Raw genomic sequence first — 13,654 nt, 5'->3', positions numbered from 1 at the left:
CCCAGCATAGACTAGCAGCTGAGCCTGGCACAGGGCAGGAGCCACCAGCCGGGGCATCTCCCCCCCATAGTGATTTACCTGTCCGTTGGCTGCTTCGGGCACCCGAAACGACATGCCCGTGCTGCTGGGGAGGAGCCCCATGACCACTCTTGCGACTTCCCTTTGCTTCCCCCTCAGAAATCATATTTCTACAGGGAAGCAATGAAATCTGCAGAAGCCATGAATTCTGCATGCAGACAGTGGTGCAGAATTCCACCAGGAGTAAACATCTACCATTTTCCCCCATCCACAAAGGCTTGTTACTAAGGCTGTTGATTAATTGCAGTTAACTCACGTGATTAACAAGGTGATTAAAACTCTGATTAAGTGTGATTAATTTTTGAGTTAAACAATAGAATACCAATTGAAATTTATTAAAAATTTGGATGTTTTTCGCATTTTCAAGTATATTGGTTTCATTTACAACACAGAATACAAAGTGTACAGTGCTCACTTTATATAACTTTATTACAAATATTTGCACTGTGAAAATGGCAAACAAAAGAAACCATATTTTTCAGTTCACCTCATACAAGTACTGTCGTGCAATCTCTTCCGTGAAACAACTTACAAATGTAGACTTTTTGGTTACATAACTGCACTCAAAAACAAAACATTGCAAAACTTTAGAGCCTACAAGTCCACTCGGTGCTACTTTTTATTCAGCCAATCACTAAGACAAACAAGTTTGTCTACATTTACGGAAGATAATGCTACCCACTTCTTATTTACATCATCAGAAAGTGAGAACAAGCGTTCGCGTGTGACTTTTGTAGCCGGCATTGCAAGATATTTACGTGCCAGATATGCTAAACATTTGTATGCCCCTTCCTGCTTCGGTGACCATTCCAGAGGATATGCTTCCATGTTGATGATGCTCATTAACAAAATGCAAAGGTACCAATCTCAGAGGGATGAGGTGTGGAGAATGCTTTCAGAAGTCTTAAAAGAGCAACATTCTGACATGGAAACTACAGAACCTGAACCACCACCACAAAAAAAAAAAAAAAACCCACACTACACCCACCCAACCTTCTGCTGGTAGCATTTGACTCAGATAATGAAAATGAACATGCATCAGTCCGAACTGCTTTGGATGGTTATTGAGCAGCACCCGTCATCAGCATGGACGCACGTCCCCTGAAATGGTGGTTAAAACAGGAAGGGACATATGGATCTTCAGTGCATCTGGCATCTAAATATCTTGCAAGGCCAGCTACAACAGTGCCGTAAGAACACCTGTTCTCACTTTCAGGTGACATTGTGAACAAGAAGTGGGTAGCATTATCTCCTGCAAATGTAAACAAACTTGTTTGTCTGAGCGATTGGCTGAACACGAAATAGGACTGAGTGGACTTGTAGGCTCTAAAGTTTTGCAATGTTTTGTTTTTGAGTGCAGTTATTTTTTTGTACATATTTGCAAGTTCAACTTTCATGATAAAGAGATTGTACTATAGTACTTGTATTAGATGAATCAAAAAATACTCTCTCGGTTTTACAGTGCAAATATTTGTAATAAAAATATAAAGTGATCAGTGTACACTTTGTATTGTTATAATTGAAATCAATATATTTGAAAATGTAGGAAACATCCAAAAATATTTAAATAAATGGTATTCCATTATTGTTTACTCACACAATTAATCACAATTAATTTTTTTTATAGGATTTGTTCTTGTCAAATCCATGTTGACTGTTACTTATCACCTTATCTTCTAGATTCTGGATACTGAAGTTAAGCTGACTAGTCTACATTCCCCATTTTTATAGACTGGTATTACCCATTTGCTCTCTGCCAGTCCTCTGGAATCTCTCCCATCTTCCATGAGTTTTCAAAGATAATTGCTAATGGCTCAGATATTTCTTCAGTCAGCTCCTCAAGTATTTCAGGATGTATTTCATCAGGCTCTGCTGACTTAAAAATTTCCTAGACAAGTTAGATATCTTCAACGTGTTCTTTCCCTATTTTAGCCTCAGATCCTACCTCATTTTCATTGGTGTTCACTGTTAGATATCCAAAAATTACTGACCTTTTCGGTGAAAAATGAAACAAATCATTTAGCACTTCTGCCATTTCCACATTTTCTGTTATTGCGCCCCCCCCTTGAGTAACAAGCCCACCCTGTTACTGGTCTTCCTCTTGCTTCTTATGCATTTGTAGAATGTTTTCTTGTTACCTTTTATGTCTCTAGCTAGTTTAATCTCATTTTGTGCCTTGGCCTAATTGTGTCCCTCCTACTTGTTTTTTTAAAAATATTCATCCGTTTTAATTTGACCTAATTACCACTTGTATAGGACTCTTTTTTGAGTTTCAGATCATTGAAGATTTCCTGGTTAGGCCATGGTGGTCTCTTGCCATAGTTATCTTTCCTATGCAGGATAGTTTGCTCATACCCTTAATAATGTCCCTTTAAAAAACTGTTAACTCTCTCAAACTGTTTTTCCTCTTAGACTTGCTTCCAATGGGATCTTACCTACCAATTCCCTGAGTTTGCTAATGTCTGTCTTCTTGAAATCCATTATCTTTATTGTGCTGTTTTCCCTCCTACCATTCCTTAAAATCATGAACTCACTATTCCATAATGGTCACTACAATCATGAAGTTTTTTTAAATATAACTTTTAAAGAGTACTAATGAAAACAGTGAGTCACCCTTTGGCCTCCTTTTTCTGAAGATTGGGCATATTTAGTCTTGAAAAAAGGAAACAGAGGGGACCTGAAAATAGTCTTCAAATATGTGGTGTTATTAAGGGGATTATGCACAATTGGTCTCCATGTCCACTGAAGGCAGGACAAGAAGTAAAGGGCTTAAACTGCAGCAAAAAAAACAACAGAGTTTGATATTAGAAAATATTTTCTAACTCCAACAGTAGTTAAGCTCTCTTCCCAGGGAACTTGTACAACACCCATCTTCGGAGGAATTTAAAAACGGGCTGGACAAATACCTGGCAAGGATGGTCTAGGTTTACTTGCCTAGGGGTTGAACTAGAGCACCTCCCAAGACCCCTTACAGCCACACGTTTAGGATTCTGTGATTGCTAGAAGGCTAGAGGTCTCCCCAAAGGAGATGCAATGCGAGCAGGACACACACATACACAGACCTGGTGCACTCACTGCCACCTGCCCCCAGCGGCCTCACTCCGTGAGAACAGACTCTCACTCCCGCCTCTCTCGGGAGGTGCCCCCCTCCCCTCGTTCGGGGGTCTCCTGACCCCAACCCTCCGGCGCTCCCGGGGAGGAGGGTCCCAATCCCAAGACATCCCGGGGATAGGGAAGCGCCTCCCCCCACTCTCGCTGACAAGGGGGGTGCTTAAATAAGCTCCCCCACCCAGACCAGTCCCCCAGGCCTCATGCGCTGGGACGGGGAACCTCTTTGCTCGCCAGGGGCTAGTGTGCAGGTCGCTGTATCAGGCTCTGCCCAGGGACATTGGGGGAGAGGAGCGAGGCACCCCAGCACCTACCTCACCACCAGCCCCACGCCGCTGTCCCCAGCCCCCTAAACCCAGTGGGGACAGCACAGGGGGAACCCCGGCCGCCTCCTCAGTCAGACCCCATGTCTGCCACAGCCGCCGCCATTTTGAACTGAGAGGGGGAGGAGGGGCTTGGGAGTCTGGCGTAGGAGAAAGCCAAAGGGGAATGGACTGTACCATTGGCAGCCCGGGGGAGTACGAAGCGGGACACTCGGGCCTTGTGGCCTCCGCATTAAATACGAGAGCTGGGCCATAGAGGCTCACAAGGGCGGCGGCGTGGAACTTTGAAATAAACGCGCCCCGGGGGAAGCTAACCCCCCCTTCTCTCCCCTCCCTTGGTCTGTCCTGCCAGGCTGGTGGCTCGTCCAGTAGCAGCAGCTTGAGTGACCCCAATTGTCCTTGGGCTCGGCGCAGGCGGAGGCAGCAGGTCTAGGCCCGACAGCGGGAGGCAGGTGAGCGGGACCTGTGGGTGAGGAGCCCCCGGGGGCTGCACGTTTGCCTAGTGCTGGTCGCTGGCCGTGGCGCCTTCTTGCCTGGGAACAGGGCTCCAGGGCGCGGGGTGGGCCGGGCCAGGGTAGTGGGGGAGGGGGTGTACTTCAATAATACTGGGCCCGTGTGGCGTGGCTCTCGTCCTCAGATCGTGTGGTACTTATACCGTAATGCTACTGGGAGCAGCCGGGGCCTCGTGCTAGGTGCTGTATAAGTTGAGTGGCGGACGGGGCCCTCCTGTGGAGAGCTTACAAGTACCGCACAACTCACTGTGTGGGTAGGTGTTATAATCTTCAGACACATCCTTGCAGGGTGAGGCTTGAGCCGGGGTGCCTGGGCTTGTGAGCAGACCAGGTGACTACACTTCTTTCAGACCTGAGTTTTATGTCCATGAATACATTTGATGTAGTACTTTAAAAGCGTTTGATTTTTCTGTTGCTTTTAAGGTACCTGGTTAATACTACTTGGTTTTTATTGTTTGGAATTTGTATGTAGGCAAAGTCTAGTTCAGCCATTTTAAGCTCATTGTTGGACCACAGCTTCCTCAGCTTTCCTCCTTGGTCATTCTGAAAAACATGCATGAGACCGTTTATGAAGTCTGATCTTACCATTAATATAGAACTTCTTTTTCTGACTTGTTGCTACTGAAATACCAACTGAGTGGGAGTCATAGCATTATAGAAATGGAGGGATGGAAGGGACCTCAAGGTTATCTAGTCCACCCCCCCGATCATCTTTGACACGTTTGTCTAACCTGTTCTTGATAACCTTCACCACCTTCTTTAGTAATCTGTTCCAGTGCTTAACTATCCCTATAGTTAGAAAGATTTTCCTCTCTAACCTAAATCTCCCTTGTTGTAAATTAAGTTGATTACTGGTACTTCTTGTTCTACCCTTGATGGCTACGGAGAATGATTGTTGTAAAAAGGATGGTGATCAATCTTTTATTTATATTTATAGAGTGTTATCATGTCCCCTCTCAGCATTCTCAACTCTAGACTAAATGGGCTAGATTCACAAATGGACTTAGGCATCCAGCTGCCACTTTAGGCTCCTAAATCCCAGAATCAGGCCTCATGGGGATTCATCCCCCCCCCCACTCAGCTGCCCCTAAATCCTGTAGGCACCAAAATTGCTCAGCACCTACATTTTTGAGGTAGAAGTTCCCTAGGCACTTATATTTCTGCCTCTGTGCTTTCATATTATAGACCCATTGCAGGCACCTGGACACCTAAGCTCCAGAATGATGGACAAATCAGGATAAATTAGGCAGTGGAACACTTAGCTTGCTTGTGGGGCTTGATCTGGTAAGTGTGTTCAGACCTCACCTACCGGATTGGGCCTTATAGACTAGTTCATACAATGGCCAGAGGTGGGGAGGAGCTGTCATAATTTTTAGCCCAGTGGTTAGGTTACTCATCTGTGAGGTGGGAGACCACTGGTTCAACTCCCCCCTCTGCCTGAAGGGGAGAAGGAACGTAAACAGGGGTCTGCCACTTCTCAGGTGAGCTTCCTAGCTACTGGAGTATGGTATATTCTGCTGTGGGGCTCCTTCAGTCTCTCTGATTGAAGATGTCCCACTTTGTATGAATAAATAAATAAGTCACTGAAGCAGGGGGACAGAATCATGGATCTTCTATCTCTGTGGTGAGTGCTTTAACCACCAGACTACAGAGTCATTCTCACACATGCACTGTCTATATCTTCTCCTCCTGCCCTCTTTCTGACCTCCTCCCCTATTTTGAAACTGTTGCATTGTGGATAATAATGAAAGAATTATTGGAGGCGAGAGAGAGAGCAAGCGTGAGAATGATTTTGTGACCTTTTGGTTAGAGTATTCACCTGGGAGGAGGGAGACCCAGGGTATGTCTACACTGGAAACTTCAAAGCACTGCCATGGAAACGCTCCCGCGGCAGCACTTTGAAGTATGAGTGTGGTCACGCCTGAGCACTGGGAGAGAGGTCTCCCAGCGCTCCTGGTAATCCACATCCACGAGGGGATTAGTGCTGGGAGCACAGCTCCCAGTGCTCGGAGCCTGACTACACTAGCGCTTTAAAGCACGTGGACTTGCTGTGCTCAGGAGCGTGATTTTTTACACCCTTTAGCCAGCAAGTTAGAGCACTATAAAATTTAAGTGTCGACAAGCTCCCAGAATCCAGTTCCCCTGCTCCAATGACTGTTTAAAATATTTAGCTACAGTGGAACAGCTTCAACAGGAAAGATTGAGGGAGCCTCAGATTAGAATATCTCAGAGCCCAGTAGCTAGGGCACTCAATTAAGAGATGGCAGATCCCTGTTCAATTCACATATTTCCCTCAAGTGGGGTAGGGACTTGAACTTGGGGTCTCCACATCCCAGGTGAGTACCTGACCATTGGGCTAAAAGTTATGACAGAGCTTCTCCTCTCATAACCCTATGTCCTCTCCCTTCATTCCGTCCCTTCCCCGCTCCTCCCCCCGGCCCCATCTTCTTGCAAAAGTGGTATAGGTACCTATCTCCAAGACCGCATTTGCAGTTGAGAATCCCAATCAGAGGGATACACCTTCCTGCAGTCCAGACTTAGGTGCCTACCTCTGAGAGAGGGGTATGCTTCCTGTTCTCTACCTTAGGCAAAGAATGTCCTGGCATGCTGCCTTTTGTGAATTCAATTCTTAGGCACCTATCTCTGCTCTTTCATTGTATAGGGAGCCTAGGTGCCAAACCCAGGTTTTGTGAATCCTGTTGATTTTCTAGGCACCTAAATTTCTTTAAAAAGCAACAGAGGGTCCTGTGGCACCTTAAGACTAACAGAAGTATTGGGAGCATAAGCTTTCGTGGGTAAGATCCTCACTTCTTCCGATGCAAGTGGTCTTCAAGGTGCCACAGGACCCTCTGTTGCTTTTTACAGATTCAGACTAACACGGCTACTCCTCTGATAAATTTCTTTGTTAATCTAGCCTAGCATGCCCAGTTCTTTCAATTTTTTCATGTCTTACACCCCTGTTAATGTATACCAGAGTGACAGTCGCCTTTTTCACAACAACAACATAGTGTTGACTCATATTCAATTTGTGATCCACTAAAACCCCCAGATCCTCTTCTGCAGTACTGCTGCTTAGCCATTTATTCCCCATTTTGTATTTGTGCATGATTTTTCTTTCTGAAGTGTAGATTTGCGGTTGCCTTTATTTAATTTCATCTTATTGATTTCAGACCAATTCTCTGAAATATCAAGATCATTTGAAATCTAATCCTGTCTTTCAAAGTGCTTGCAGCTCCTCCCTGCTTGGTGTCATATGCAAATTTTATAAGAATACTCTCCGCTCAATCGTTCAAGTCATTAATGAAAATGTTGAGTCGTACCAAACCAATGACCGATCCCTTCAGGTCACCATCTGATAGGTCTTCCCAGTTTGACAGTGGACCATTGATAACTACTCTTTGAGGATGGCCTTTCAACCAGTTGTGCACCCACCTTACAGTAATTGCACCTAGACTTATAGATGAATACTATGAAAATTCCTGCTTTATAAATGTTTGTTGAGAACAAGTATTATATTTTACAACAAGGCAGACTCCTCATAAATGGTGCATAATTAGGATGATTTCTAGTGAGGGACTTTTGTCATAATTTTAAATGCAAATACTCAATCTATGATAGTTTATTAATTGGGTTGCATTCCTATTCCCTTAGTGCAAAATTCTACTGTCAGTACTGCAAGTTCAATCTAGATTCCAGTATCCGGCTGTTCTCAGGAATTCTGTGTGGACCTGAGAGCAGCATTTTTCTCTTGTTAAAATATATGCTGGCCTTCAAATGTTCATGATTGCATAGATTTTTGTCTCCTCTCTCTTCCTCTCCCTCCACCCCCATTTTTTTTTTTCCCCTTCGTTCTAGCACTCATGGTGAATTTTGTCCAAGCTGTGCGTGACTACTGGGTCCATATTTTGTGTCCCATGGGATTTCTTCTTGGATGCTATCTGGACAGAAGGAATGATGAAAAACTATCAGCTTTCAGAAACAAGAGCAAGTTATTTAAAAGGTTAGTTTGACACAACTTTTTAACAAAATAATCTGTCGGAAAGGCCTAATTCTGCTCCAATTGAAGTGATATGAGTTTTGATATTGACTTCAAAGGAAGCAGGATTTTGCCCTATAGGTCCTGTCCTGCAAAACGTTGGCACCTCAAGTGAGGTGATCATTTTTCTCAACTGCCATTTAAATTAGTTGGAGTTAAGAAATCTTGCAATCCTTCCCCATGTGAATGTCATAAGACTGGCCATACTGGGTTAGACCAATGGTTCATCTAGTCCAGTATCCTGTCTTACGACAGTGGCCACTGCCATATTGTTCAGAGAGAATGAACAGAACAGAGCAATGATCCATCCCCTGTTTTCCAGTCCCAGCTTCTGGCAGTCAGTTGTTTAGGGACACACAGAGCAACGTCTTCTGTCAAAGAGTTCCACAAGGTGACTGCATTGTGTGAAGAAATACTTCCTTGTGCTTGTTTTAAACCTGCTGCCTATTAATTTCATTGGGTGACCCTGACTGATTAATGTCAAGGGTTAAATAACACTTCCTTATTCACTTTCTCCACACCATTAATCATTTTATCACTCCCCCTTTAGTTGTCTCTTTTGTAAGTTTAACAGTCAGTCTTTTTCGTCTCCTCATATGAAAGCTGTTCCATACCCTTAATCAATTTTGTTGCCCTTCTCTATACCTTTTCCAATTCTAATATATCTTTTTTGAGATGGGGTGGCCAGAACTACACTTGGTACTCATGGTGTGAGCATACCATGGATTTGTATAGTGGCATTATGATATTTTATGTCGTCTTATCTATCCCTTTCCTAATGGTTCCTAACATTCTGTTAGCTTTTTTGACCGTTGCTGCACATTAAGCAGATGTTTTCAGAGAACTATCCACAATGATTCCATGATCTCCTTTAGTGGTGGTAACTAATTTAGACCCCATCACTTTGTATGTATAGTTGGACTTGCACTTTGGAAAATGTATTACTTTGCAGTAGGGCTGTCAAGCGATTAAAAAAATTAATTGTGCAATTAATTGCACTGTTAATAATAGAATACCATTTAGTTAAATATTTTTTGATGTTTTTCTACATTTTCAAATATATTGATTCAATTACAACACAGAATACAAAGTGTACAGTGCTCACTTTATATTTATTTTTGATTACAAGTATTTGCACTGTAAAAAAAATAGTATTTTTCAAATTCACTTAATACAAGTACTGTAGTGCAGAGTCTGTATCATGAAAGTTGAACTTACAAATGTAGAAGGATGTAAAAAAACAACTGTACTCAAAAATAAGACAATGTAAAATTTTTGAGCCTGCAAATCCACTCAGTCCTACTTCTTTTTCAGCCAATTGCTCAGACAAACAAGATTGTTTACATTTGAAGATGATGATACTGCCCGCTTCTTGTTTCAATGTCACCTGAAAGTGAGAACAGACATTCTCATGGCACTGTTGTAGCCGGCGTTGCAAGATATTTATGTGCCAGATGCGCTAAAGATTCATATTTCCTTCATGCTTCAACCACCATTCCAGAGGACATGTTTCCATGTTGATGATAGGTTCTGCTCAATATCCCTCCAAAGCAGTGCAGACCGATGCATGTTCATTTTCAATATCTGAGTCAGATGCCACCAGCAGAAGGTTGATTTTCTTTTTGGTGGTTCGGGTTCTGTAGTTTCCGCATCCGAGTGTTGCTCTTTTAAGACTTCTGAAAGCATTCTCCACGCTTCGTGCCTCTCAAATTTTGGGAGGTATTTCAGATTCTTATACCTTGGGTCGAGTGCTGTAGCTATCTTTAGAAATCTCACATTGGTACCTTCTTTGCATTTTGTCAGATCTGCTGTGAAAGTGTTCTTAAAATGAACAACATGTGCTGGACACAGTTGCCAAATTTCACACGGTAAATAAGCACCTGACTTTCACAATAAGCCAAAGATCAAGCTAATCTCCTTTCAAAACGAGGCCAACACAAGCCAAATCCTAAGAACCCCAACACTCTATATGATTAGATTCCCCCAGCGTGCAGTCTGGGACTGTGGTGGGCCCACTGTGCATCCCTGACTCTTTTTTTTGATCGGCTCTCGGCAAGCAGGGGCAAGTGGCGAGCTAGGGGGGAGGAGGAGGGGGAAGAGAAGAATCAACAACTAACCAACAAGGAACTCTCAAGCCAATTAAGCAAAAAACAAGCCCAATTTCTGTTTGTTTGTTTTTCCACGGGTTTGGCATGTCTGGTGCTGGGTCATCATCCGAGACGCCTATAACATGAAATATATGGCACAATGCAGGTAAACAGAGCAGGGGAGATACAGATCTCCCCAAAGGTCAGTAACAAATTTAATTAATGCATTATTTTTTTATGAACGTCATCAGCATGGAAGCATGTCCTCTGCAATGGTGGCCGAAGCATGAAGGGGCATACGAATGTTTAGCATATCTGGCATGTAAATACCTTGCAGTACCCACTACAAAAGTGCCATGCAAATGCCTGTTCTCACTTTCTGGTGACATTGTAAATAAGAAGAGGCAGCATTATCTCTTGTAAATGTAAACAAACTTGTTTGTCTTAGTGATTGGCTGAACAAGAAGTAGGACTGAGTGGACCTGTAGGCTCTGAAGTTTTACATTGCTTTGTTTTTGAGTGCAGTTATGTAACAAAAAAAAAGAAATCTACATTTGTAAGATGCACTTTCATGACAGAGATTGCACTACAGTACTTGTATGAGGTGAACTGAAAAAATACTATTTCTTTATTACAAATATCTGCACTGTAAAAAATAATATACACTTTTATTTCAATTATAACATAATACAATATATATGAAAATATAGAAAAACATCAAATATTTAATTTCAATTGGTATTCTATTGTTTAGCAGCGCAATTAAAACTGCGATTAATTAGTATTAAATTTTTAATCGCAATAATATTTTTTGAGTTAATTGCATGAGTTAACTGCGATTAATTGACACCCCTACTTTGCAGTTATTAATACTGAATTTCATCTGCCATTTTGTTGCCCAGTGACAAGGATCTATTTGTCACTATTAGATAAGTCCAAAGCTGACTAAAATCTTGACTAATTTTGTATCATCTGCAAATTTTGCCACCTCACTGTTCATCCCCTTTTCTAGATCATTTATGAACATGTTGAATAGCACAGGTCCTAGTCTATGTTCCCTGTAAGCTGTGTGGCCACGCAGCGGGCTCTCAAGGGCTGTGCAGACAGGCAGGGAGAGGAGCCCCTCCCACGGCCCAGCTCAGCCCCTCCCATGGCCCAGCTCAGCCCCTCCCATGGCCCAGCGCAGCCCCGCCCGAGCTGCTGGGGAAAGGAGCCCTGCCCATGGCCCAGCCCCTGAACCCCTCCTGCACCCCTCATCCCCAGTCCCACCCCAGAACACACACCCCCAGCCAGATTCCCCATCCCCCCCACACCCCAGCCCTGAGCTCCCTCCCGCACTCCAAACCCATCATCACCGCCCGCACCCCCAGCCAGAGCCCTCACCCTCCCCGCACCCCAACCTTCTGCCCCAGCCCTGAGCCCTTTCCCACACTCCGAACCCCTTGGTCCCACCCTCGCTGCATGAATTTTGTTAGTACTAATATGAAGGTGATGTCACACACCACCTCCATATTGGTGCACATAACAAAATTCATTCCGCACATGGACATAAAAAATTAGAGGGAACACTGGTCCCAGTACACATCCTTCATGGATCCTGCTTTTTATCTCTCTCCATTGTGAAAACTGACCACTTATGCCTACCCTTTGTTTCCTATCTTTTATTCAATTACTGATCCATGAGAGAACCTTCATTTTATCCTATGACTGCTGACTTTGCTTAAGAGCCTTTGGTTTGGGACCTTGTCCAAGGCTTTCTTAAAGTCCAAGTACTCTATATCAACTGGATCACCCTTGTCCATGTGCTTGTTGACATCCTCAAAGAATTCTAATAGATTGGTGAGGCATGATTTCCTTTTACAAAAGCTGTGTTGACTCTTTCCCAATAATTCTGTTCTTTACTATAGTTTCAGTACCAGGCAAATTGGTTGAAGTCCCATTGACTTTGTTGGGAACCACACATACATAAGGGATTGGCTCCTAATTCCATCTTTTGCTTTCAGACTAAAAGGGGCAGGGAGCCCTGAAGATGCACCTTGTTCAGTTGCTTTCTAGCAACTCTTCTAACTATTTTATGGGTGTCTTTGTCATGCTCCTAAAGTATCTACTTCAAGCCCTCATTAGCCATACTTGATAACTAAGGCCACAGTTGTCCAATGAGCTCAACTCCAATGTGAGTGGACCCTGCCATGAAGTCCCATTTTAGTCAATAGAGATATGCTGCTGCAGGATCTTCTCCACACTCTCATTGTGGGGGGTTGGGGGCGGGCCTAATGTGGAAGGGAGTCAAGAGTATCATAAGGAAAGTACACAGAAAAAAAATGATCCTAACCTTTAAGAAGAGGGGAAGGAAGGAGAAGACGAGTTGTTCAAATGAGATAGTTTTTGATTAACAGTTACAAGGGAAGTCAAGGATATTAATTATTCTTAAAAGTTAATATAGAAATCAAGATCTGTTACAAAATACCTCACAATTAAGCTAGTGAAACACTAACTTACATTATTGTTCATAGATTTTAGATTACAGTCTGCAAAAGTCCTGTGCACTACCTAATTTTACTATCCTCATTTGTTTCCCCCCTCCACACAGGGAATTGAAACCCGGTGAAGAAGTTACCTGGAGATAAAGGCTGTCTGTGAAATGGGAAATGCTTCCATGTAATTAAATTAGCATGTATAACAAGTGGATGATGTCTTTGTTACTGTGTCATCTGTGGAACAGGAACCATGTTTTTACACTTGATACACTTCGTTCCTAGTATTAAAAAAGATAAAGCCACTGAAAAACGTAGTTTAATTCTGCCAGTTTAATTCCCTGTTCTCCATTTCCATTTTGAAGGACAATTTAATCATATGACTAATAAATATCCTGTTCAGAAATGTTTTTTCTAAAAAGTCTTGTTCCTAAGGAAAAAACGCACACAATAAGCAGAAAAACTATGCAACAGGCACTCACATTTAAACCAAATGAACAAAACCCTCCTCCAAGGCTAGGACTAGTCTCTTTGTATTTTAATTGAGTAAAATGGAGAGAAAAAAAAATTAACAGTGAAATGGAAATTAATTTGTTTTTATTTTTTTTATTTAAATACTGAGTTAGTTATAACAAAGTGTGTGGGTTTGCCCTAAATCATTATAAAGTAGAGAGACCTGTTGGTCCTCTTCCTTATTGTTCTCGTGTAGGTATTCTGAGCAGTTCAGAGGGTGTAGCCATGGCTTGGGCACAGGTGCTTTTGTCCTATGGCATGTTGCAAATTCTGGACATGGATAGGTGTTTGCCATGCTCCAAGCATAAAGTGGAGCAGCCTTTGGAACTGCTGTAATTTATGGAAACTACCAGGAACCATCTATGGGCCATGCCGCAGCCTGTTCTTTGCCCCAAGGCCTGTGAGGAGTAGGGACATAGGAGCATTATGTTAGATGATAAGCAGCTGGAGCCAAGGAGTGGAGGATATTTGGTTCTGTATTTCTACATGCCTAGCTCAACAGGATCCTGGTCCATGATGGGCT

The 13,654-nt window shown here is 42.9% G+C and overlaps 2 protein-coding genes across 3 annotated transcripts in view; one reads left to right on the top strand and one right to left on the bottom strand.

The window, feature by feature from the left end:
• CPSF2 (cleavage and polyadenylation specific factor 2) overlaps window positions 1-3,635 on the bottom strand; it is a 28,322-nt gene extending 24,687 nt beyond the window's left edge. Inside the window, exon 1 of the mRNA XM_054026751.1 lies at window positions 3,501-3,635. The gene's annotated coding sequence lies outside the window, so the exon portion shown is untranslated. The remainder of the gene's footprint in view (window positions 1-3,500) is intronic.
• Window positions 3,636-3,853: 218 nt separating this feature from the next.
• NDUFB1 (NADH:ubiquinone oxidoreductase subunit B1) lies at window positions 3,854-12,830 on the top strand. Of its 2 annotated transcripts, none has more exons than XM_054026770.1 (3): window positions 3,854-3,961; window positions 7,877-8,021; window positions 12,735-12,830. In XM_054026770.1, the coding sequence occupies exons 2-3, from the start codon at window positions 7,882-7,884 to the stop codon at window positions 12,769-12,771; spliced, it is 177 nt and encodes a 58-aa protein (XP_053882745.1). In that variant the 5' UTR covers window positions 3,854-3,961; window positions 7,877-7,881; the 3' UTR covers window positions 12,772-12,830. The 2 variants fall into 2 exon arrangements, with proteins under 2 accessions (XP_053882745.1, XP_053882746.1); XM_054026771.1 differs by lacking the exon at window positions 3,854-3,961 and adding an exon at window positions 5,217-5,305.
• The last annotated feature ends 824 nt before the right edge of the window (window positions 12,831-13,654 follow it).

This window comes from Malaclemys terrapin, chromosome 4 (genome assembly GCF_027887155.1).
Source record: "Malaclemys terrapin pileata isolate rMalTer1 chromosome 4, rMalTer1.hap1, whole genome shotgun sequence".
Taxonomy (NCBI): Eukaryota; Metazoa; Chordata; order Testudines; family Emydidae; genus Malaclemys; species Malaclemys terrapin.
The sequence above is the reverse complement of the archived record's forward strand: the minus strand, read 5'-3'. Positions and strand labels throughout refer to the sequence as shown.